The sequence below is a fragment of the Arvicola amphibius genome, chromosome 6 (genome assembly GCF_903992535.2).
Source record: "Arvicola amphibius chromosome 6, mArvAmp1.2, whole genome shotgun sequence".
NCBI classification, from domain to species: Eukaryota; Metazoa; Chordata; class Mammalia; order Rodentia; family Cricetidae; genus Arvicola; species Arvicola amphibius.
Window position 1 is genome coordinate 97767100 of NC_052052.2, and position 26612 is coordinate 97793711.

Below are 26612 nucleotides of genomic sequence, written 5' to 3' on the forward strand. Positions count from 1 at the left end.
ACCAGAACAAGATTTACTGTTTAAGACATTATACATTTTGGTTGCAAGATACAAAGAAATCAAGCTAAAACTGAGCTGAAAAGCTCCCTGACAGCTAGTTTTTAAACTGCAGGAGGGGACTATACAGGCTACTGGGGAAAGAAAAAAACAAAAAGAAGAACCAACAATCCTACTCAATAGTGAACTCCACTTACTATAACACTAATCTCTCCAGAAATAATGGCACAACTGTCATGTGGAGTTAACCAACCACTTCTGATTGGATCTGAGGTCCACTCCACAGAAGAGAAAACCCACGCCTTGGGAAGTCATAGGTTCTATGAGGGAAATTACTACTAATGTTAATTTAAGCTAAATAGACATACTGTTAAACTGCCTTCTAAATATTTATATTCTTACCCTTAGAGGCTACTCTCAACCCTGAGGGAAGCCTATCTTTCCAGTAAACAGTGGTGAATGCAGAGACTCTACATGCCAAACTAAGTAATAGATGAGAGGCTCAGACCTTAACAATTCATTTCTCATCCTCTATTCATGAATGAAATTATGATCTCCCAGCAGATACAGTTACTTGCATTGGATCTGTATAAGACAAGCCATCTTAACAGTCAGTTGTGAGTGGAGGGGACAATATAGGGACTATGCCCTTACTGCTGATCTGTAGGCTACCAATAAGACTCTACGAGACAGAGTCACTGTCTTAAGTTTTGTACCCACTGGTGAACCACTAGGCTAATGAATACTTTCAATGTCATGGACATCCAGAGAGCCTTGTACAAAACAGAATGGTCAAACAAAGGACAAAATGAGGTGTGGGGATGTGAAGGTGAGAGTAATCAGAATATATTATATACATGCAAGAAATTATCAAAGAACAAACTTAATGAATAAGCATGGGGAAAAGTTTTGCCTTTAAAGTAATCAAGCCAATTCTAAACTGTATATGGGGACAGGAGAGAAAAGGGAAAAACAGAGCGAGGAATAAAAACAAATGATATGAAGGGGGGTGGAAAGGAAGGCTTTAATTGTGGAGAGAAGAAAACAATGCAGGAAAGGGAAGGAAGGATAAATTTGAAAACATCTTAAGGAAACATTTATATTTGTGTGTGTGTGTGTGTGTGTGTGTGTGTGTCTCTTAGATGAAGTTATGAGACTTAAGCTAACAATGCGCCATGGACCATCTAGTAAAACCCCACCACCCAGCATGAGAAACCTCCAGCATGAGTTATTGGTAAGGGAAGTCCAAGAGATTCCTAAAACGATACAGGATACTGTATAATACTGTAGTTGCCTTTGGTTGCCTCCCAGAGGCTGAAGGTAAGTCCCTATTATTACTGAAGATACCATGTTCTATGAACACAGGACCTGGAAGATTCAACCTGGATCTAAATACCACCTCCTTGAGGAACAATTTTCATAGTGCCAGAAGTTTCTATGTAAACTGCCAAGAGAGGGAAGCAATCAATAGTCTTACCCAGCTGTGATTTCTATTAACCACAACAATAACCAAATATGGCAAGATATCCTAATGGTACAATAGTACCACTCATGAATGGAAACCAAAAGCCCTCTTAAATTGGATTTTAAGTCTCACTTAATAGGAAAGTGATGTTTATTACTGGAAACCCAGCCAACTACCTAGGGTCACGAGACGATGGTTCTCAGAGGAGACCCCACTTATCACTGTTTTACTAGACAGCGTATTTCCTAATTGCACTCTACAGGCAACTAAAGAATATTAAATGCTAGAGAGGGGGAGAATTAGTCTTCCCCAGGGAAGGGTCCCTTAGCTGGTTATCCAAAAACAAGTGGTCAGACCTGAAATCATACACATACAAGCAACACTAAACAGTAAGCAGTTTTTATGTGCGTGCATGTAAAACAACAATCAAAGAAAAATAGACCATGATTTGGGAACGTGACAGGGGTTGGAAGAAAAAAAGGGAAAGGAGGAAATGATGCAATTATATTTTAATTAAAAATTTAAAAATTTAAAAATTAAGAAAACAATGAAGAATACTGTCTTACCAAGTATTAAAACACATCACAAAGCTTTACAATTAAATCCATAAGTAACACACACACAGCACACACAGTATTAATGAGAGAAAAAACTTAAAAATATACCTAAATACAGATTGAATGTATTATAGGAAGGTAGTATTTCAAATCAGAAGGATATAAAATAGGATTATTCAATAATGGTACTGTCGTGTTTGGAAACTATGTGCACTGTGGATGCTGAATGGAGAAAGGTAAAGTTGGAACAATTCCTCATAGTGCTTCATAAATACTGCAATAAATGACCAAAAATGATCAGTGTAAAAGATGAAATAATACAGTGACTAGAGACGGTGTGGTGACTTCTTACAAAGTTAAATATAGCCTATGTTTAGAAACATTCAAGTTCCTAGGCATTTACTCAACATATTAATAAACTTGCAAAAATTTACATTTTTATTTCTCACAAAATATCAGCTAATATTGGCTATTATTTTACCTTTTAATTCTGTTTCAGAAATGTTAAGATTGACTTAACAGATAAATATATCCTTAGCCAACTAAAGAATGGCATCGTGTTTTCCAATTTCTTTATAACTAAAGGGAAATAATAAACAAACAAAACAGCACCAATTAATCCAGAATCAATTATACAACTTCAACTAATGTGAATAATCAATACTGTGTTCTCCAATTTTTATGCCCACTTGACACAAGCTAGAGTCACTGGAGAAGAAGGAAGCTCAGTGCAATGTCACCACCAGACTCGTCTCTGAGAAAGCCTGTGGTGCATTTTCTTCTTTGTATCGCTCCAATTTTAATATGTGTACTGCCAAAGCGAGCACACATTTTCTTTATTGATGATTAATATGGGAAAGCCCAGATTACTGTCAGTGGGGTCACTTCTGGGCATGTGGTCCTGCATACTGAAAGAAAGCAAGCCAGTAAACAGCACTCCTCCATGACATCTGCCTCACTTCCTGCCTCTGGTTTCCATTCCTGTTTGAATTCCTGCCCCGACTTCCTTCAGTGGCAGACTGTGATGTGAAAGTGATAACAAAATAAACCCATTCCTCCCAGAGCTGCTTTTGGTCACTGTGTTTTATCAGAACAACAGAAACCCCAATTAAGACAAATTCCTACCTCCACATCTATTACACGAACTAATAAAACTAGCTCACAAAAGAAGCTATTTAAGAAGACATTTTAAAGAAAACGGATGTCATTCTGAAATTTCATTTGACTTCTAAACAAACAAAGGCTGTATAGTTCATTATATGACCTAGCTGGCATTCTTCACCACTGACTCATAGACTGGGACTGCACACTGAAAAACATGTGAGTATCTTGAGAAATTTGAAGTATCTTTCAAAACATCAGATTTTATGTTTAATACAATCAAATAGTTTGGTCTTATCTTTATAAAAGCCACATAACGTATTTAAGAAAGTAGGGAGAACATGAGTAGTTTTTCAATGCTAATACTAAAGATTATTCATCAGTGATTGAACTTTGATAAATGTTGTTTATAACCAAAATTGATGTTAAATTAGAAAATGTTTATATTTAATCCAATACTAATAAACATTAGAAAAATATGTTTCTAAGAGTGACTGGCTATATTAAGGTATTGTGTACTAATTACAAAGCACTGTATACAGTGTATACAATGTGCTTATTATATATGAGCGGAGAACAATCATATTTGTGTAAAGATACAATGAAAATTATAGATTAAAATCTTTTTACCTACAGAAGGTGAGTATAAGAAATGGGGATGGGAGTAAGATTGATCATTTTTCCTCTTGTAGACAGGTATGCTGATATGTGCTTACAACCCCAAGACTTGAGGTTGAGGAAAAGGGAGGAAGATGAAGAGCACAAGGCCATACTGTTTTTAAACTCACTGCTCTCTTAAAAAAACTTAATGGGAGAGAGGGCTAGCTCAGCAGCTACGAGCACCTGCTATGAAAGACACTGTGGCAATAGAATACGACACAATGACAGAGCAGGACACCTGACATCTTTTCTGGCTCTGCATGTGAGCAGGCATACACCTCACACAAACATAAACAACACACAAGTCAGACTCTCATTTTAAAAAGAAGCTTAACAGTTTTCTATTATAGACTTGATCTGGGAACCTATAATGTTCCTATAATGCTAATCCTTTGGTCTTTGTAGACATATGGCATCTCTGGCTCATAGTAATTTTAGAGGCACACAAAAATGTTAAAAATCTTTTAAGGATTTTAAAAAAAGAATCTTTATATTAAAATGGCTAAACATATATGGAAATTTCTTCAAAACAATTCAGTGATAAAATGCTGCATTTATATATTTTTTTTAATAGAGAAAGTATCCCATAAAAGCAAAACTGACTTAGGGCCAGGGAAGTCTGAATGGCACTCTATGCTTTTCATTTTCTGTAATGAAAATATTTAGATGCTGCAATAAGGCAGAAACACACGTATGTACATAAACACAAAACATATATACATACATTCATTCACTCATTCATTTATCATTGTGTAAGCCAGGCAGACCCAGAATTCTTTCTGTAGCACAATCTAGAGATGAATGCCCATCAATCTTCCTGCCTCTGCCTACTGAGTACTGAGATTACAGGGATGGGCCATCAACTCTGGTTCCCAAAAAAGTCTTACTTGAGCCAGGGAAGATATCACACATGACTTTTAAACCTCAATAATACCAAAACAGTTCCTCCATTACTATTTAGATTTCCAAACCATTAACAAAGGCTCTAACAAGATGCCGCATGAATGTAAGCAAATAAATGCTTAGAAAATGATGATTTACAGTGGTTCTCCACCTGTGAGTCATGATCCCTTTGGGAGTCATATATCAGATATTCTGAATATCGGATATTTAATTATGATTCTTAATGGCAGTTGTGAAGTAGCAACAAAAATAATTTGATGGTCTGGGTCATCACAACATGAAGAACTATATTAAAGGGGTGCAGCAGCATTAGGAAGGTTGAAAACCATTGGCTTAGAAGAACTGGAAACCAGCAATTCTTTGGGGAGCGGAGAAGGAAGAAAAAAAGGGAAAGAAAGGAAGGGAGGAGGAGAAAAACCACAAATGAACAAGAGCAGATGAATAAGAAAACCATCCCTGATTAAGATGGAATTATCTCCTAAATAAATTCCTAGATTTAGTATAACGAATTCAAATTCCCAAACAATAACTCAAATGTTAAGGATACCCTGGGGGGGGGGAGGGGAGGGGATGACGACAACTCAAATGTTAAGGATATCCTGGGGGAAAACATGTGGATTGATTTCTTTTTAATAGCATGTACCTAAATGTACTGGTGCATAAAACAAAATGCAGACAAAAACATTCTTATGGCTAAAAAAATTAGTAATTTCATATATAAGAAAAAAGGTATGGTGCAATGTTAATGAAAAAAAATGACATAATTTCTCCATCATTAGACACCACACAAAACTTCATGTTGATTTTTAACCAGAAAAATAGGAAACATTTCTAATAATGAAAGAGAATGTGTGTTTGTGATTTTAGACACTTGGCCAAATTTTTAAAAAAGGTACTTACAGAAAAAAAGAACACTAAAGTAAAGAAAAAAATGAAGAACAGTGAGAAGCAAGAACAGACTTCATAATTGCTGACAGTAGATAAAGCTGTACTTTTAAAATACACCGGACCAATCTTGTTTGGTACCTAGTCCTAAATGGTACCTAAATGATAGGACTTTAATCAAGAGTGTACACTTAACCAAGTGCCAAGCACTTTGACAGAGCATCAACAGAACCAGAATCTGAACCCAGAGTCCTTTCAGAGTCCATGCTTTCAACCACTAAGTTACCTGTTTCTTCCTTCTATACAGAAAAAAAGCAAACAATTCGATCTACAGATACACTAAACATTTACTACATAAATTACTAAAATATACAAATAAGATTTGTTTTTGTCTCTTTGTTTTGTTCTTTGCTGGGGGCTGAATGCAGGGATTAAAAGTGTGCACCTCCACCGCCCGGCAGAAAACAGTCTTAATACAATAAATGTAAAGATAAAGATGAAAGAGGTAGCGGGCTAGGAAGACGGCTCAGTGGGTAAAAGTGTTGTCATGCAAACCTAAAGAACTAAGTTCAGTCCCAGAAGCCCATGTAAAGGTGGATGGAAAGAACTCATTCCTCAAAGCTGTCCAGTTGTGACGTACATGTTGCTTTTCTCACGGCCAAGACCATATCCAGACCAGAAGCAATTTAAGGGCTTATTTTGGCTACAGTTTGAGAAGGGTATTGTTCACTTTGGTGTGGAAGACATAATGAAAGGAACAAGAGACAGCTGATCATATCTAACTTCAGGAAGCAGAGAGGGCACAGGATGTAAGGCCACGATAATCCCTGAAGGCACATTCCCAGTGACTCACTGCTCCAACAGGGTTCCACCTCCAAAGGTTCTACAAGAGTCCCAAACAGCACCACCTACTGGAGACCAAATTTCAAACATAGGAGACTAACGGGTAATTTCGCATTCTAACCACAATAAGGTAAACTAATAGGACAAGTCTTCAAATCTTTTTAAACTAATTCAGAATTGTGATATGCTTTGCTCTTCTAATTTATCTTAATTATTTGAAGGACGAACAAAAACTATTGACTATTTGAACACTCACCCAGTGCGAGATTGGCCGACCTTGTCACAAATATCCAAGATGAGGCCCCAGTCCTCAGCAGTATTCATCTCACTAGTTGCTTTCTCTGTAGATTAAAAGAATTACAAAAACATTAAAGTAAAATTGTTGTAACATCACATTCAAATCACCAAACTTAATCAAGTCTCAACACCAAACCCAAACAGTTGCCAGCACTATGATTAATCAGACTTTGATGTCCAGCTTTCAAAGGGGCAAGTTTAATCTATCACAATCTTCCCTATTCACACTTCATTTGCTTTTGGCATCATATGGAAGCCATTGATATTTCTCCATTCTAGTCTATCCCTACCTGCAAACAGACAAAGTAAAGAAATACATTTTCAGAAAAGTTTTAGCTTTACTTGGCAATGAAAGGGACAGGGACTAAGCACTCATCTCTATGAAAATATTTCATGTAATTAAGTTATTTAGCTACAATTGTTGATTTGGCTTTGTCAGCATGGAGAGAAAAGAAGGTTCCAAAAAAAAAAATCAAGTTTTTACTATTTTTCCTATAAAATAAGATAAGATAGCTCAATGGGTGAAGCACTTGCCACACTTGAGTTTGACGTCTGGATTCTACACTGGAAAGAGAGAACTAACTCTTGAAATTTGCCCTGTGCACACATGTACATGCATACACAGACACAGTAAAAATAAATTTAAAACTTGATATATTAAAGACATTAACAGAGGCAGGTAGATTAATTTTTAAAAACAATGGCAATATAAACACAGCAAGCTTTTGGCAGCAAACATATTCTAGCAATATAGATATACAGGGTAACCTATGGAGAAGACATAAAAAAGGAGAATCAAAATAGGAATAATAAAGCCTTAAGAACAAGGCTGGTTTATACTACTGCATTACAAGAAAGTTCAAAAACTGGCAACATCAAGAAGGTCTAGAAATGAAAGCGAGCAAAGAAGATTTAAAAGGAATGAATGCCAGCGATAGGGACACACACCTTTAATCCCAACACTTAGCAGGCAGACATAGGTGATTTCTGCATTCATAGTCAGCCTGGTCTACACAGTAAGTACCAGGCCAGTCAGATAGGTAAGACCCTGTCTCAAGAGAAAAAAAATAAAGCTTTAAGAGGAATGAATAGAACTGGGATAGGTATGCAAAATGAGAAAAGATCATTTAAAAAGAGGAATGAATAGCAGCCTTTTGAAATGGAGGCTGATCACTAACTGCCTTCCTTACTCAAGATTCCTAGCAACTACATCTCCTCAATGAAACAAAGAATGAATGCTTTCTGGAGATCAAACAAGGCTTTTCCGGACTAGTAGACATGAGAATAGTAGAGATGGCATAAAAATAAAATAAGTATTAATTCTTGGTTCAGCATGTAAGGAGAAATGATGTCATCCCTCCAACCCAACAAACAAAAAGCTGAATATACTGAAAGCCTAATACTTTTTAGATCCTTCAGTGAAGGGAATCTACCACCAAATGCTGACCCAAAAACTACACAGAGACAAAAAGGAAAGAATTCCAATTTAGCACAGTTATCTTCATAGGAACCAATGACAAGCTGGAGGACCCAAACCTAAGTGACAAACTGGAAGAGCTCAGTGAGGACACGTACCCAAGTTTAAACTCCAGGGGTGAAATCACAAGGATCCACACACAAAATAAGCTTTAACTGTAAGAATTACACTAAGTGCAAAGTGAATGTACAAAAGAAATGCTAGGAAGAAAAATGAAACAATTTTCAAAGACCCCAGAGAACTCGGTTCTTATTAAAGCCTCTTCTTTGAATAATTAAGGCCTACATTTTATCAACTATCCTAATTAGTTTAACCAGAGATAAACTCACTTGAGGTAGGAAACATCCCAACTCTACCTTCCTCAAGCTTTTCACCTGAAGGAAGAGGAGCACCCAACTACAGTTCACCCTAGTCACACTGCCTTACATGACGGGAAAACACTAGGAAGCATTTGTGAAGTTCATGGTCCAGAGGCACAGACTCAACAATGTAATCACCATGCTGCCACTCTGATACATTGCTCAGGACTATGGAAAGGTCACTAAAGATCTAGCATGGGTCCCTATTCTCCAGTAAACAATGTTGGAATTTTAGCAAGAATTTAACTAAAAGACAAAAGCAATCTGAAAAACAAAGCAAATTTCTGACTGATAGATGACAGAATACTGGAGTTAAGAATTTTGAAACTATGATTAATACGCAAGAACTGTCTACAAGAACAACAGACAGTGCAAACAGATAAAAATTCTAAGAATAAAAATGAATATTAAACATCAAAATCATAGACAAGAGGTTAATGAAATTTCTCAATCAGTAAAGCTGTTTGACATGCATTCATGAGAACTTGAGTTTGATCCCCAGTATATACACTTAAATAATCATCATCATCATCATCATCATCATCATCATCATCATCATCGCCAGGCAGTCGTAGCGTACACCTTTAATCCCAGCACTCAGGAGACAAAGGCAGGTGGATTTCTGTAAGTTTAAGGCCAGCCTCGTCTACAGAGCTTGTTCCAGGACAGCCAGGGCTGTTAAACAGAGAAACACTGCCTAGAAAAACCAAAATAACAACAATCATAATGATCATAATTATATTATCAGAAGAAGAGGAAGAAGCAAGAGCAACGAAAGCAGAAGTAGCTAGGCATTGTGGTACATAATTATGGTCCCAATACTGAGGAGACAGAGGTAAATGGGTCTCTAGGGCCCACTGGCCATTCACCCTAAAATCAATGAACTACTTTTTGCAATAATAGAAAACACACTTCTCTAGCCCATGTACAAATTCACCAATATAGACTGCATCCAAACCATAATATACACTAAGACAAGTACTATAAATACAAACCATATAGTGTTTGCTTTCAGGCCACTAAAGAATTAATGTAGTAAGCAGTAACTAAAAAAATCCTTAAATACATGGAGACAATACACTTCTTTTTTATTAACTTGTTTATGTGTTTATGTGCACACATATGTGTATGAGAAATCAGAGGACAATTTGCAGAGTCAGTTCTATGCTAACACCATGTAGATACTTGAGATCAAACTTAAGTCATGCAAACACCATTACCACCAAGCTATCTCATTTCACTGGCTCTACTTTTTTTTTCTTTTTTCCTTTTTTTTATGTCTTGTTGCTGTTGTTGTTTGTTCTTGTTTTAGAGTTTTTATTTTCAGATAGGATCTCATGTAGCCCATGTTGCCTTGGACTCACAAAGTAGCGAGAATGACCCTGAACTTCTGATCTGCTTTTCTCTACTTCTCAGTGCTGGGGTTACCAGTGCATCACCACACCTGGTTCATGAGGTTCTAGGAATGAAAATCCAGGGCTTTATATATGCTAGACTAGCACTTTACCAACTTAGCTACCTCTTAGCCCAATATACTTCTAAACAACATGAATAAAATAGTTTAAAGACTCTGTAATGGTGTGAATAAGAATGCACCCATAAACTCATACATTTAAATGCTTAGTCATCTGGCAGTGACACTATTTGAAAGGATTAGAAGGATTAGGGGATGTAGCCTGGAGGAGAAAGTATGTCACTGGGGGTGAACTTTGAGGCTTCAAAAGCCTAGTCTCCCTGCTTGTGGATCAGGACTCAGCTCTCAGCTACTTCTCCAGCACCATGCCTGCTTGCCGCCATGATGGAAATGAACTCACCCTCTGAAGTTGTAAGCAAGCCCCCAATTAAATGCTTTCTTTTATAAGAATTGCCTTGGTACTGTGTCTCACAGCAATAGAACAATGACTAAGACAGCCTCCAAACGAATGAAATGTAAAGCAAGCTGACAAAACTGAAAACAGATAAGCAAGTTTTACAAAAATCAGTACAACTGTTGAAGATCAGCAAAATCAATATGCATCTAGGGAAGTTAACTAAGAAAAAAATACAAGGTACTAGTACTAGGAATCAGAGAGAGAATTTCTGTAGTGTGGAGGCGACAGGCTGCAATCCTGCCGCCCAGCTCCAGGCAGCCTGATTAGCTTATGTCCCGAAATAACAAAACACAAACTGTATTCATTTAAACACTGCCTGGCCCATTAGTTTCAGCCTCTTACTCACATCTTGACTAACCCATTTCTAATAATCTGTGTAGCACCATGAAGTGGTGTCTTACCGGGAAAGATTCAGCATGTCTGACCTGATGGCTGGTTTCATGGCTACTGTCCCAGAGGAGAGGCAGGGCAATTGTCTGAGCCATCTACCTCACTTCCTTCTTCCTGTTCTGTCTACTCCACCCACCTAAGGGCTGGCCTATTTAATGGGCCAAGGCAGTTTCTTTATTAATGAATGAAATCAACACAAACAGAAGACTCTCCCACATCAGAGAATTTCATGAATATTACAAAATAAATATTACAAACTCTATGCCCACTAATTTGATCACTTGGATGAAGCAAGCCAATGTGTTTCAAGGTATATGCAAACAGATAATCCAAACAAGCTATCTATTAAGGAAAATAAACCAAGAAAGTTAATAATCTTTCAAAGCACAAAGTATCAGGCCCAACTGAATTTATAAGCAAATTCTGCAAAACATGTAAGGAAAAATATTAAAGCAATTCTCCACAATCATTTGCAAAAGGCAGAAGCAGGGAGAATGCCTCCTAACTTATCAACACTTCCAGTGTTACCATTAATACTCAAGTCAGGCAACACTGTTAACTTGAAAACTATGAATAAATCCTTTCCATAATTATAAATGCAAAAAATCCCAGCAAAATGTGAAGAAACTGAATTCAACAATGTTTAGAAAATGTATATGCTTTGACCAAGAGAGATCTGTACTAACTGTGCAAGGCTGATTAAACATCAAGACTATCACCTTCTGAGACATGCTTAGAAGACTTCTTTGTGTGCTCTGCTCTGCTCAATTATGAAAGACGGACACTAAAAACAAAACACAGAGGGTTGAGGAAAGTCTCTAGTAACAAACCACCAGAAAACCCTTGATGAAGGTCAAGATCAAAGAAATCTAACTATGTTATCAGCACTTCCAATGTGTGTTCATTTTTCCCCCCAAGTATTAACCAGTGGCACTCGGCCAAGGATTAACAGCTGAAATAATCTTCTAACATGAAAACACAAATGACTGGGAAAAAGAAAACAGAACAAAGCAATTTAGGTTCAACAGAAGCTATGTACAATGGTCAAGGCTGCACAGAAGCACAAAGCAGTCAGGCTTGTCTGGGGCACAGTGATAAAGTAATGTAATATCATTATGACCTTCAATACAAGTTTAACTTTTTTAGCCTGAGACTAATCTACCCATACCAATATTCTTATTTGTAGTAGCTTATCATAATCATGTTAACAATGAAACCCCTGCCTCCTTCTCCTCCTCAGTGCCCTCCTAATTCAAGAAAATTCTCTATCTGACATACTACTGAGAGCTACAGGTGTTGGGAAGTTTAATAGCATAAAATACTTTGCAGACTTACAAAATGATGGATATCATAGCTGTCAGGAACATAGCATAGCTTACCAAGTTAGTCTCTAGCACTGGACAACTAGAATAAACACCTAGCAAGAAAGGCATTAACACACAGGTACTAGTACATACAGGACTTATGCCTCACTGTCTATACCATCAGGTTTTGATTGTACAACAAAATACCTCAGACTGGTTGCTCTAGCAGACCCATCAGTACATCCTTTAATAAAGACCTCACAGTAGATTTTAACACAACAGTCACAGAATTACATACAACAGGAGGCCATGGGATTTTAGAGAACAGGCTTACTTTAAAAACTATAAAAATAGCAGCTTGTTCTCATAGGAACTAGTCCAGGTTCCATACGAACTACAATAATCTCTTCCAATGGTTTGGTACTTCCAATAACCTAACTGCTTCCTACTAAGTTCCACTAAGGATCCCATCACCTCTCAACATTGCCACAGTGAGCACCAAGCTTCCAGCTCATGAACCTGAGGGGCATATTCAAGCTACAATACCACTGTACAATCTTTTAATAAGTAAAATAGCAAAAGCAACTTATTAATTCCTATGTAAGAATACACAATTTTCAAAGCATTTTAATTGCACTGTTAGGCTCAAAAAGTAGTATCTCAAAGTAAAGGCCTCATATGAAGCTTTTTTTCCCTCTTGCCTTCCTGTTCTGTCCTGTCCTACATTCTCCCATAACCAAAGTCATAAAACTAGAATTATTCTTTGCAAGGGTGTGTTATAGTAACTAAAAGCCATTCTTTCCACAGCCAGCAGTAAAAACTAGGATTTGTCTAATCTTCCTCTGTCTAGGAGCTGGCCACTAAGGAAAAAAAAAAAAATTAAGACCCTCATTCCAGAGGTGTCCTGCTTACACTCGGGAGAAACAAATGCTATAGCACAGAGGAGAATCATCTCAATGGCTGGGTCTTGGTAGGTTTTTCTACTCAGGCCATTACCATTAGCTCACAGCCTTTCTGTCCAATAACTTTTTTACATAGCTCTGCAAACATCAAATTTAAGCATAAAATGAGCAGAACATCCCAGATATCTGAGACTACAGCTCCCATGCTAAAAAAAAAAAAAAAAAAAAAAAAAAAAAAAAAAAAAAAAAAAAAAAATTTGATCATATCAATTTGTTATGTGTATCTCTGGATAATCTGTCTTAATTGAGTTCCTTTTTAAGACAGGGTCTTGCTACACAGACTAAGTAACCCTTAAATTCACTATAGAGCCCAGGCTGGCCCTGAATGCATAATCCTCCTTTCTCAGCCATTTGAATGATAAGAAGACCAATAAACACCACCATGTCCAGTTTAATCTGTCTTGATACAAGAATATAGAACAAGGTACGATTTCAGAAATAGGATCACCTATCTCACCTCTACATTGATAAGTTGATTTTATAGAAGACTATAAAATTTCAGTACATATTCAAGAAAATAAAATGGATTTCAATCCCATTCCAGGTCATATCTGAAGTGCCTTACAACTGCAATGACAAACAAAATTAACAGATACACACCTAACACGGGATAGGAAAGGTGTCACAGAAATTATAAAGACCAAATCAATTTGAAAGTAAAAAGTGGTGGTGAAGAAAGAAAAAAAATCAAAAAGGTTGGATATATTTAGAAACTAAAAAGAAACAGAAAGACCTCCTTTCTTTCTACTTAAGCAATAAAGCATAAAGTAATACAAACAGGAAAGCAGAATAATGAATCCAGACTGGCTGTTATGCAGACCACTTTGGAAAAAGCTGAAATAATAAGACACAGTTACACTACAATGTAACACATTAGAAGAAGTATTTGTATTGATTCAAGAAACACTGAACAAGCAAAAATATAATCAAATATGGGTTGCTAGAAAAATAATTCTTTCCTACCAATATAAAAGGAGCTTATAAGAAAGAAAATGTGAAAAAGTTGATGCGACTCTAACAACTATGCTGGCTGTTTAGAATGCAGCTATAAACGGCTTTTTGGTTTTGTTCTGACCAGGTTAGAACTGTTTCAAATCTACCTGCAATTATTCAGGCATCCAAAATATACTCTAGATTTTTTGAAAATAATCAGCTCTATTTTAAAGGTTAAAAAAAAAAAAAAAAAAAAAACATGCTCACAGCCTAAGTATCAAACAAATGTTAAGAAACGCCCCACAGGTAAAAGTTGAGTATCTAAAGCCCTGTAGGACGGGTCCTCACTGTTTTGCATCCCAAAAAGACTCAGTCAGCCTTATTTACTTCATCTTTGAGAAGGAGAACCTTTTGTTACTTTGATTTGGTAGTACATTTTAATATTTAATTCATCTTGGACTGGTAGCCAAGCAGGCTATTTTTCAAAGAGATACCTATATGTAATTAAAATATTTAAATCTTAAAACCTAAGTAAAAATACATCTAAGTGATCAAAATGAAACCTATTTTTTTAAAGTTACTAGCTAACTAAAAGTAATGGACCTATTTTGATCAACTATAAATTATCTATCATCATAATTATGACTTCATATTTCCTAAATTAATGGTATTTCCAAGAATATATGGCATCTTAGTTTCATTTCTATTGTTGTGATAAAACACCATGACCAAAAAAAAAAAAAAGGGGGAGGAAAAGGTTTATTTGGCTTACATATCCAAGTTCACACACACACACACACACACACACACACACACACACACACACACACACATTTCCAACAAGCATATATGGTATAATCTTTAGCAAACATGCTGAAACGGAATTCCTTCTTCACGTCCTATGTATACAATCAGCATCTGACTCAAATTTGTATTTGGTACATGCCTTTCATTCCAACGCTTGGGAGACAGAATTAGGTGGCTCTCTTGAGTTTGAAGCCAGCCTGGTTTCCAGAACAAGTTCCAGGACAACCAAGGCTACATAGAGAAATCTTGTCTCAAAACAAAACAAACAAAAAACCAACAATGCAATTTACAACTCTGAACTGACCACATCATTTCTGATGCTGCCTCAAGATCAACCAAATAGTGGCACAATTCTTCTCAACTCTTAAAATAACTATTTCCCAAATCAGAAGAATATAACCCAGGCAGTGGTGATCTTTAATCCAAGCACTTGGAAGGCAGAGGCAGGAGGATCTCTACAAATTCAAGGTCAGCCTGGTCTACAAAGCAAGTTCCAGGACAGTCAGAGCTGTCACACAGAGAAACCCTGTCTTAAAACACACACACACTGGTGGCGCACGCCTTTAATCCCAGCATTCGGGAGGCAGAGGCAGGCGGATCTCTGTGAGTTCAAGGCCAGCCTGGTCTACAAGGGCTAGGTCCAGGACAGGCTCTAAAAAAGCTGCAGAGAAACCCTGTCTCGAAAAACCAAAAAAAAAAGAAAACACACACACACATACACCACCAACAACACCCAAAAACCAAACCAAAAGACCTACCAGTAGCAATTCAACATCGTTTTATAAACAGCAAATGAAGTAAAAACTATTAATTTCTAAGATAAAACCAGAGCATGGGGGTAGGTGTGTAGACATCTCTCTCTCTCTCCCTCCCTCCCATGCACGCACACACACATGCACCAGACGTATTTCTAAAGAATTCAAAGCTTATGATTTCATTTTATCTTTAGATTATCTCTACAGTTGTGGTGGTTTGAATGGAGATGGGCCCCCATAGGCTCATAGAGAGAGGCACTATTAGGAGATGTGGCCTTGTTGGAAGAAGTATGTCATTGGGGGTGGGCTCTTCCTGCTGATCCAAATGTAGAACTCTGGACTCCTTCTCCAGAACCATGTCTGCCTGAATGCTGCCATGCTTCCTGCCATGATAATGAACTAAACCTCTGAACTGTAAGCCAGTTCCAATTAAATGCTTTCTTTTATAAGAGTTGCTCTGATGGTGTCTCTTTGCAGCAACAGAACACCAACTAAGACAACAGTCATAAAGAGAAGGTAAGGATTTTCTAACAGTACTCAAAAGGATAACACATAAATACCTCAACTGCATTTTAAGTCTTCTCAACAGTTACTGAGAAGGAGTTATTTCTGATTTTCTAAAACGACTGTTGAACCTTTGAGAAAGCAAAGAAATGGGACAGGATAATTTCCTCTAACAACCATTCCATAGGGAAAAAGATTGTCATCAGTCAGTTTCAGGATGCTATAGTTCTTTAAAACTGGGCAAAGGGAGCTTAAGGCTTAATGGTAATGGATAGGCTTATGTTTCAGACACTGGGTTCAGTCCTCAACATTCAAAGGAAAAAAAACTAGTGAAGAAAACCATATTTCTTCTATCTGACCAAACATAGTTGCATAAAAACAATAAGGAGTAGAAATACACCTTTAAGAAAGGAATAGAATATGTATAGCAGATGAGGTTGCAAAATTAAAAAGAAGACAAGTCAGACACAGGAACTCCAAACCTAAAATCCCAGTATTTAGATGCAGAGTCAGGAGGACTGCTTCAAAGCACAGCCTGCATCACTTAAAGCACTTCTGCCTGCCAAGGTTACACAGCAAGGCAGAAATGAGCCAAAGATCTGAGTTATTATAAGCCATCACAAGAAGCTCAAATGAGGCTATAGATTTGATTAAAGTATTTTAATCAAAAGAATTACATTATACTCTTTACAAGGTTTCTCTATGTAGGCTTAGCTGTCCTGGAACTAGCTCTGTAGACCACGCTGGCCTTGAACTCACAGAGATCTGCTTGCCTCTGCCTCCAGTGTGCTTGGATGAACCATCACTAGAGAAAGAGGAAAACAACAGACACTTCTGTACTAATTTAAAAGGTATTTACAATGGTAAAATACCTTCCCCTTTGCAGGAACAGAGGGATGGATTCAAAGCATACACAATATTATCAGTATCCTGAGGGAGCATGGTAGGTGTGTCTATGACATAGTCAACAGTACATATTTGTTCTTAGGAATGGAATTATAATCATAGAAGTCAAAATGTCACATAGGTTACTGGCCTGTGTAACAATATAAACAACTGATGTCCAGTCATAAAAAACAAAGGGAAAAATGTTAATTGAAAAAAGCTTCATTATAATTTTGAACATACTGAATTTGAGGTATATGAAGCATATTCAACACCAGTAAAGAATCAGAATATCAAGTATTTTCACAAATAACCCTGATAGCAATCCTATGAGTGAGATATTTTCATAACTACTTACAATACTGAAAAGTAAATTCAAAGGGGCTTGATTTGGTCCAATACAAAGTTCTCCCATTCACCAATAGTAATTTAGCAAACTGCCTACTATCATAATTATGACTTTACATTTCATAAGCTAAATTACAATATTTAGAAAAGCCAATAAATATCTCTGCACTTTACAACAATGGTTCTCAACCCACGGTCACGACCTTGTTGCTAAACCTCTCTCCAAAAAATATTATGTTAAGATTCATTAACATATTCATAACATATTACATTATGATCAAAACAGTAGTAAAATTATAGTGATGACGTAGCAATATGAGCAATTTTATGCTTGGGGCCACTACAACATGAGGAACTGTGTTAAAGGGTCATATTAGAAAGGTTGAGAACCACTGGTTTAGGACAAAAATTAATCTGACTGTGACTCATGATGCTGACTGGATTAAGTGAAATGCTAAAAAAAGTAAGTATAGCTGATTAACAATATGCAGGATATGAACTGGTCAAAGAGAGTTTGACTAAAAATGATTATTTTTTTAAAAAAATAATTAACTTATTTATTTTTATTTAGACAAGGTCTTGTTATATATCTTTGGCTGGCCTGGAACTCACTAGGTAGATCAGGCTGTCCTCCAACCAAGAGATCCACCTGCCTCTGCCTCCTGAGAGCTAAAATTAAAGGAGTGGACCACCACACCTGACTACTAAATTATTATTATAAAAATCAAAAGCAACATTTAGTAGAGACAAAGGAATGATTCAAAGACATTTCTTATCAGCACGAGGCTTACTGTTGCACACCTGTCTCCTCAGGACTTAGGAGGCAGAGGTAGGAGCATCTCAAGTTCAAGGCAAACCTGGGATACAGTGAGAACCCCAACTCAAGATAACAAGGCCAGGAACTGCAAGGTATAGGTAAGAACCATGCTTCCCTGATACTTGCAAGGCCTTGGTTAGATCTCCAGCACTGAAGGGAGGGAAGAGGCCAGCACTTTTTTATTTCAAAAGTCAAGATAAATGGAGCATTATAAACCAATCAAGGAATGAAAAGAACAACAGAGAAAGGTAAGCTCCGTTTTATAATAAATTGATTTTTAAGTGGTAATGAAACACCAAACTAACAATCTAGAAAATTATCAGTAATTCATTACTAGATAAATTGTGTGTTTAGTATGTTCCAGGAATTGCCCCAAAGGTACTAGGAACAAGAATGAAAAGTTCTCATCTTTATGAAGTTTATACCACACAAGACTATTGATGAACTTATCAAGAAAATGAACAAACAGCACGAAGTAGAAAATGACAGATTCTTTAAGAGACGGCAATGAGGAAAGCCTCTCTCAGAATATGAATTTTGAATAGAGCCCTATAATGATGTGATGGACATCACAACTTTAAATAACATAAGCAAAGAAAATGGCCTATGAAGCTACAGAGGAAGGAATGCTTGGAATGCTCAGATCCAAGAAGCATGACATGACAATCATCTCTCTCTTTATGTGGATAAATAGAAAATTACCAGAGATTTCTGAACAGGTGGGTGACCTTACCCAGTACTTTTTAAAGACTAATGAACAAAAGAGTAACAAGAAATCCTACTGGGAGCCCCAGCTACAGTCTCTGTCTAAAAGCAGCTGAGACGGTTGAGTATGGCAATGCTGAGGTAACAAGATTCTGGATACACGTTAAGTAGAACCAAAAGACCTTACTGACAGGATGGAGTGGGAAAGAATCAAGGATGACTCTGAGACATCAGAACTGACTAACAGGAAATATCAATGACTCAATCCACTGAGAGGGGCTAGGATGCCAGAATGAGAAGCTAGAGGGAAATAGGTTTCTGACATGCTTGTTTTTAGACTCCAATCAAAATCCACTGGAAGCCGGGCGGTGGTGGCGCACGCCTTTAATCCCAGCACTCAGGAGGCAGAGGCAGGTGGATCTATGTGAGTTCCAGGCCAGCCTGGTCTACAAGAGCTAGTTCCAGGACAGGCTCTAAAAAAGCTGCAGAGAAACCCTGTCTCGAAAAACCAAAAAAAAAAAAAAAAAAAAAAAAAAAAAAAAAAAAAAAAATCCACTGGAAATATCGAGTAGATGGATACCCAAATCTCCAATACATAGCAAGACTATTTAAACTTGTGAGCCACTGGACTACACGAAGTGTTTAAAGCTAAGAGAGTAACTTTTTTTTTGTTTTAAAATCTCACTTCACAAATTACAAAAAAGAGACTTTTCTATGTGCTTTTAAAACACTGACTTAGTTCTACCACCCTGTAAGCTAAGAAACATTATAATTCTTATACTCCTTATTTAAAGACAAGGAAACAAAGGTGTAGAATATCTAACCAAATGCCTCAAAGCCACACACTGCTGCTAAACAACTAACCTGAAACTTGAGTTGAAGCAAATCACTCCAAATTCTAGTTAACACTAAGCCTCCTAAGGCTCTAAGAGAACAAAGTGTCAATGGAGCAGAGGTTTTATGCTGAGTCCAGGTTGCTTAACATTAGATATGGGGGAAAAAATACAAACACACACACACACACACACACACACACACAAAGACTAAAAAGCTAAGCAGAAAACTAGAAAAAGTTTGGTGACTAGAAACCTATGGATAAATCACAGAAGAAAAATTTAAGATTTTAATTAAAAAAAAAAAGATAAAGAACTTGACTTTTGGAATTGGTAAATACAAATCAGTAGGGAACTTGATGGTATAAATTATCTTTATAATTCAAACTGAATTTTTTAAACATCCATGTCTAGCAGGTTTAACACAGTTTCATCTCAACAAGCATTTATTCAAAGCTGATTATGTAGTAGCCATCAAACAAGGAGCAAAATAAAGAACACAACGGCCTAATGCTTAATTTAGGAAAGAAAAAAAGATTGAAAATTGTAGGAGTTTGGGGAAGGTGAACATCACAATAGTTTTGAAACACAAAGTATTTAAACACCCCAAGAGACATTAAAAAGCCAACACTCTTCATTGTATAAAACATAAGCCCACTTAAGAATTTCATCTGTTTCAAACTGTCAATAATTTTGCTATGAGATCCATGATGCAGGACTCAGCAGATCACTTAGGTAGAACAAGTTGTATTCTAAGCTGGCTTTAAAGCACAAGACATATATGCAGAAAGACAGATCAAATAATGGAAGCAAAAGCATAAAGGCAAGAAAGGGCCTGTCTTTGAAACGGGTGGCATGGGAAGCAAAAAGAGGTTTAGCATAAAGAAATCTATCCAAACCCAATGCAAATGTAGTTTCGAAAAATGAGAAGAAACACGTTTTAGGCCCTGGGTTCCATTCCTAACACCACGAAAACAAACAAGCCAGGAAAATATAAATGTGACTGATTAGCAGGAAGCAAGATGCCATTACAACTAGGTCCATTAGGCTAGGTGGGCATGGTGGCGCAGACCTCCCAGCCCCTGGAAGAGAAACAAAAAAACCAAATAAATACTAGATACGTAAGTGCTGGGAACAGAAGCACCAAGTATGTTTCATTATTAAGCATTTGTCCCGGACACTGATGAAGTAAGTGGTAAGCAGGCCAACGAGCAACCATGTGATGGCCTTCATAGTTCAGTGTCTTAAGACAGTGAACACCGTGTTCTGTAAGAACGGGTGCTAAGCACTTAGCAAACACAATTTTCCAATTCATTACTTATTTAGCATTATTGATGATTTCTAACGTTCCATCCACTGCTCAGATTCGGGACATTCATTTAAATCACTATGGACCAAGCAGGAAGTGGCAGTAATATGATTTCCAGCGAGATGCTATAAAGAGTTCAAAGTGCAAAATTTAAAATTCACCTCTCAAAAAACAAAATTCATAAAGCAACTCTCACAAGTTATCCTTACGTTCTTTTACTACAGTGATGGCTAAACCAGTCTTGTGGGACTGGCGATGGTATTGGGTTTGCCTTCTACACTGTTGCCAGCGTAGCTCTATGTGAATTCAAGTCACTCCAAAATTCTCTATCAAGAAATTCAAGTTCCATTATGACCTTCAGGCCAGTAAGAGACAGTTAGTCTGCTAAACTAATATGATCGATCTCTAATACCAATAATTCAGAAAACAACAAAAATTCAACATTTCAGACCCTTCCTTGATGCAAAATCCTCTTCCACATTTCCCCACGGCAGAGGCCCAGTCTGAGGAAGGCATCCCAAAGGCGTTTCTGTTGTTGCCAAGTGGTCCACCTTCATCTCTCTCAATATTTCAATCTACCCATATCCAGGCCTCTCTCCTCCAGGGACCGTTATAAGAGCGATTAAAAAAGATAATAAAAATAAATAAATAAATAAAAAACCCTAAGTAACCTGACCTGAAGCATTTTGCCAGTTCCCGGAGCTTTCCATTTGGGCCAGGCAAATACTTTGGCGATAGGGCTTATAAGCAATCTGCTCAAGCCAAGATACGCCCCAGCCCTTCGCTCCTCTCCAGAAGCCGAGCCCCAGCGGCAGATGGCTTCATCGGCTGCTCCTCCCGAGGCAACCCTCTACCCCAAATCCCTTAAGCAATTCCTTCGAAGCCCCCCGAGTCCCGTGCCGAGGCCCACTAGGGAGGTTCTCTGCCCCATTTCTTTCCAAGAGGATGAGCCGTGTCCTCAACCCTCTCCCGGCTCCGGAGAGAAGAGCGCGGGCTCCTCGGCCTTGCAGCCCGGGAGGAACGCGGGGGGTGGGCGGCGTGGGCTCGCAGCCTGGCGGGGAACGAACGGACGACGGGGAAAACACTCACCAACATCCTGGTCGAAGGGATTGGTGGCGAAGAGAGGCATGTCCGCTGCCTGCCGAGGTGTCCCCAGGGACTGCCCCTCGACACCGCAGCCGTCAGCGCACGACCGAGAAAGGAGGCCGCTCAGGTACAAACACAGCCACGGGGACGGGCGGTCCAGGGTCCTCTCGGCCCCTCCTCTCTCCCACCCCAGCAACAGAGGCGGCGGCGGCAACGGCGGAGAAGCGGCGCAGGCCCCCGCGCGGGGCGTGTCGGGAATCCAGGCGACCTGAGCGCTGCCTGCTCCAGCTGGGACAAGAACCCTGCCTTTCCGCCGAGACACACGCGAGGAGCCTCCTCTACTGCTTCCTCTGCGGACCTCCCACAGGTCCATGGGATTAGCGGCTATGTTCTGGGCTTTTCCATTGCTCGGGCGTCTCGGGAGGACGAGGTCCTTCAGGCGCGCCGAGGCCGACTAAGCACCTCTGGAGTGAATCAGAGACTGAGAAAGAAAAGAGGGTTCGTTTTGGGGTCGAGCGCATCCCTAGTTTAACTCCGTGAGTTCACTTCGGAGTGTTGTTGTGATATAGTAATCCCTCTAGAAGGTCAGACGGTCCTTCGGGCTGTCCGAGTAAAATTTCGGTGTGAGGGGACTAGGAAGTTGCTGGGATGGAGTCATGTGAGCTGGTGGAACTGGCTGGAATCCCTTGGAGGGGAGTGTCAAGGCGCGCAGTCTCCGGAGAGGCTGAGGCAACTAACGCTGGCTCTTTTCCCCAGCCTGACATCAGAGGGAAGCTTTCTGGGTGTCGGCACCGACTGACTAAACGTGCTGTCACTGGGCCGCTGCAGTGACTGGAAGATTAGTCCTCCGCAGCCCGAGAATAACCACACACACACACCCAACAGCAGGAAAAACAAAACGAAAAATGGAACCAGACGTTGGTTCTTGGCAACTTAAAATATTGATTTGGTGCTCTAGTTCGTACATGTGTATCACACACACTACCCTCTAAATCATGTGGAAATATTAAGGATCATTTCTTGGAAATACATACAATTAGAGAGCTCGTCTTGCACATACAGGGAAATTATGTAAAATATGTCCAAATAACACATAAATGTAGCTTATAAACAGTTACATGTCAACAACAGGATTGGCATGACGGTACAAGAAAAATGCTTGCTTACAAAACTCAATTTAAAATGAAGTCCAATTTTGAAAAGAGACGAGCAAATTAAAGTAGTGGTTAGTGTTTTCAGTCAATTAAAGAGAAAAGAATCCCCCAAGCGGTGGTGCTTCACTCCACTAAAGAGGCAGAGGCAGAGGCAGAAGATCTCTGAGTTTGAGGTCAGCCTGATGTATCGAGCATGTTCCAGGACAGTCGCAGCTACACAGAGAAACCCTATCCTAAACAAACAAACCAAAGATAAAAGAATCCAAGGGTGGGGACTGTAAAGTTGCTGGGTGAGGTACAAATTAACAGTATTCCTAAGAGAAACAACGGGAGGTATATAAGGAGCTTTGGAAAATATGCTTTGGTCCCAACAATTCTGATGTTTAGAACTTAAAGACATTCTTTAAAAAGCATGAACCAAGATATTAATGACAGCATTGTTTATAATATCAAAGCACTGATGACCACTAAAATGTCTGACATTGAAGAGATTGAACAAACTCATCTCTTAGGTCTGTTTCTTCATTTAAAAGAAAAATAATAAGAAACTATCAAGGATTGAAAAAATTAGTGGAAATAAATCCCCTGTAATATTGCCTGACATATAGTAAGCACTCTAGTGCAATCAATAGTTAGGATTGTATTGCTCAAATAAATCAGAGTGTCTGTGATACGAAAATTATTTAGCCATTGAAAGTAACACTAAAGATATGTATTTACATAGACATCTGAGTACATAAAATTTTAAGATTGTAAAGAATGACTCAGGATGTGGCTCATTGATACAGTACTTGTCTAGAATACAAGAGATCCTGAGTTCAGTCCTTAGCGCTGAAAAAAAAAAGTCTACAAATACATGTGAAATAAATTCTGGCAATTTTTTAACAGCCGTACGAAAATATGAATGACAAAGTTATTTCTGGACAATACCACCCTGGATTTTTGTTGTTGTTGTTCATGAATTTTTTTTTCTTTCAAAGGGTGTGGGCAGGTGTTAAAATAAAATATAACAAAGTTCATGTTTTAAAGCCACCATTCTTTTAACATTTTGAAAGGCCAATAATCAGATGCTTGTGTGTCATTATGACAAGTGAAAAGTCTTTCTACTATTGTATGGGAAGCAGAGCATTGGCTGTCAGTAGTCCTGCTCTTGATCACTGGGCTGACAAAATTAGGTGTCAGCTTATCCACTTACAATGACGGGACTACGCCTTAGGTAGCTTATCATAACTGCTGTTTCAGAGCCAGATGGTTATGAAAATATATTTGGGCATGCCTTATGCTCTAGAAATGAAACTGAATTGTTGTGTTGCTAACAAAAAGCTACTACTCAAGCTTTAATCATCAATATGTGAGTATTGGGAATAATATATGTTAGTATTGATAACATTAACCATGTGTTCTGACCTAAAAGAGTGATGTTAGCTATTAGGGATCTTTATGATGACATATGTTATAAGGTAGAGGTTTTAAAAATAAGAATGTTATATGTACAAGAAAAGCCAGTTATAAAAGGTGGCATGAGTTTGTGTCTTGAGGTTAACTTGTCATATTATCTAAAATATTGAAATTGCTAGTTTTATTTTTAATACCCCAAAAAAGACATTTTAAAGACTTGATTGCACGTTTCTGTGATGTGTTTAATAAATTCCATGGTTAATTTTGAAAAGTTTTATTCCTTTATTCTGTTGGACTTTTAAAACTGTTTTATATTAAAAATAAAGATACCTGTGTGTAAAATGAAGCTGCTCTCGGAAAAAATTCTGTTGTTATAGTATCCTGGTTAATGGACTTAACCCACCAATCTGTAAACCGTCCTCTCTACTACAGCCAGGGTGGTTTTACTAATATATGAATGTGATATCATTCCCTTACAATTCTTATATGATTCCTCAGTAAGTCAATCATTCGATAAGTATTAACTTCTTATAGATTTGAGGTATCTATATGCTATAAATATAGGATATACATCAAGAAGTAAGTCCTTAAATAATTAAGTTATTGCCTGATTATGGGTGTGTAAAGAGTCCTCGCCTTCAAAATTAATCCACATTTTTAAAGTAGAGCAAATATAGCTGTATTAAGAAAAGGGGAGAAAGAATGTTTAAGAGTGGGAAGAACTCCATGGGAGGAATATCTAATCTTGATTAAGCCCTTAATGAACTGGTCCTGATCACCGTGTCTTCATGGACATTAGTGTTTTCCCGACTACCACAGCTGTCCAGATGTGCCATACCTTCCATGACCTGAAGCCAACAATTTTTACCCTTTTGTTCTATTTAGAAATCTCTGGACCCTCTCTGGATCTTCACTTAGATCTCACTGACAAAAGCCTTTCCTAACTCAACACCTGACCAGTTAATACTACATAATAAATTTTTGTTAATTAATTGTTTGAGTGGTCACTTCTATCACAGCACTCAGTGGTATAACATTTGTTCCAGGTATTGATTGTTTCACAACACCATCCAAATGTGGCCTCTTAGAATAAAAACAATGATTTCTTTTGGTCAGACTTCAGCAGGGACAGTTTATCTCTCTTCCATACAGCACCTACAGGAGCACCTGCGAATGACTGGGAGGACTACAGCACATTTTCATTATCTAGAGGACTTGCTCAGTGTGTATCTGGCAATAGACGCTGGAAGTTGGCTGAGTCATTTGGGGCTGTCAGCAACACCAACTGCACAGAACTTGCTATGTGTCTGCTTGGCTTCTCCCAGCATATTGGATGGACATAAGTCAGAATATTCTAGGAACCAGGAGAAGGAAGCTACCAATTCCTTAACATGTGGACTAGGAAATGGGGATAGCATCACTTCAATTATGCCCCACTGAAGTCACAGTGTCTACATTCAAGAACTGAGAAAAAAACCTCGCCTTTTGATAAAATGGCTTTTAGGGAATTGTGGTAGGGGGCATGTTTAAATACTACCACAATATTGTGACCTCTATGTAAGCATTATATTTTAAATTATACATATATATATATATATATATATGGGCTCGTTATAGTTAGTTGTTCCACAGATATTTATGAAATAGAATAAATGCAATCTGCTATGATTAAAATGTCATGTTACTATTACTGGCCATAAGGAGGTAATGAAATCTGGACTTACTTTATTGTAAGAAAAAGAAAGCTGGGGAAAATACATGTGTTATGGATTCGATATGAAATGTGTCTTGAAGGCTCATGTATTCACACTGGTGATGCTATTGAAGATGATCAGATCATGAGGATGCTAGCCTCATCAATGGATAATGTTCATAGCTGAATGGGAAATGTGATCTAACTGAAGGAAAAATATCTTCAAAATCCCTTCTTTATCTCTCTGTCTCTGTTTCATGATACAGTGGAATGGCAGCTTTGTGTTCTGCTACTCACAGCCAGAAAGAGAAGAG

General features: G+C 38.0%; 1 protein-coding gene across 1 annotated transcript in view; it reads right to left on the minus strand.

Moving 5' to 3' along the window:
- Positions 1-22276, minus strand: part of Stam (signal transducing adaptor molecule) — a 55351-nt gene extending 33075 nt beyond the window's left edge. Inside the window, exons 1-2 of the mRNA XM_038333069.2 lie at positions 22057-22276; positions 6668-6752 (exon numbers count right to left, since the gene is read on the minus strand). Of these exons, the coding sequence (XP_038188997.1) occupies positions 6668-6752; positions 22057-22096 (125 nt within the window). The 5' untranslated portion in view covers positions 22097-22276. The remainder of the gene's footprint in view (positions 1-6667; positions 6753-22056) is intronic.
- Positions 22277-26612: the final 4336 nt, after the last annotated feature.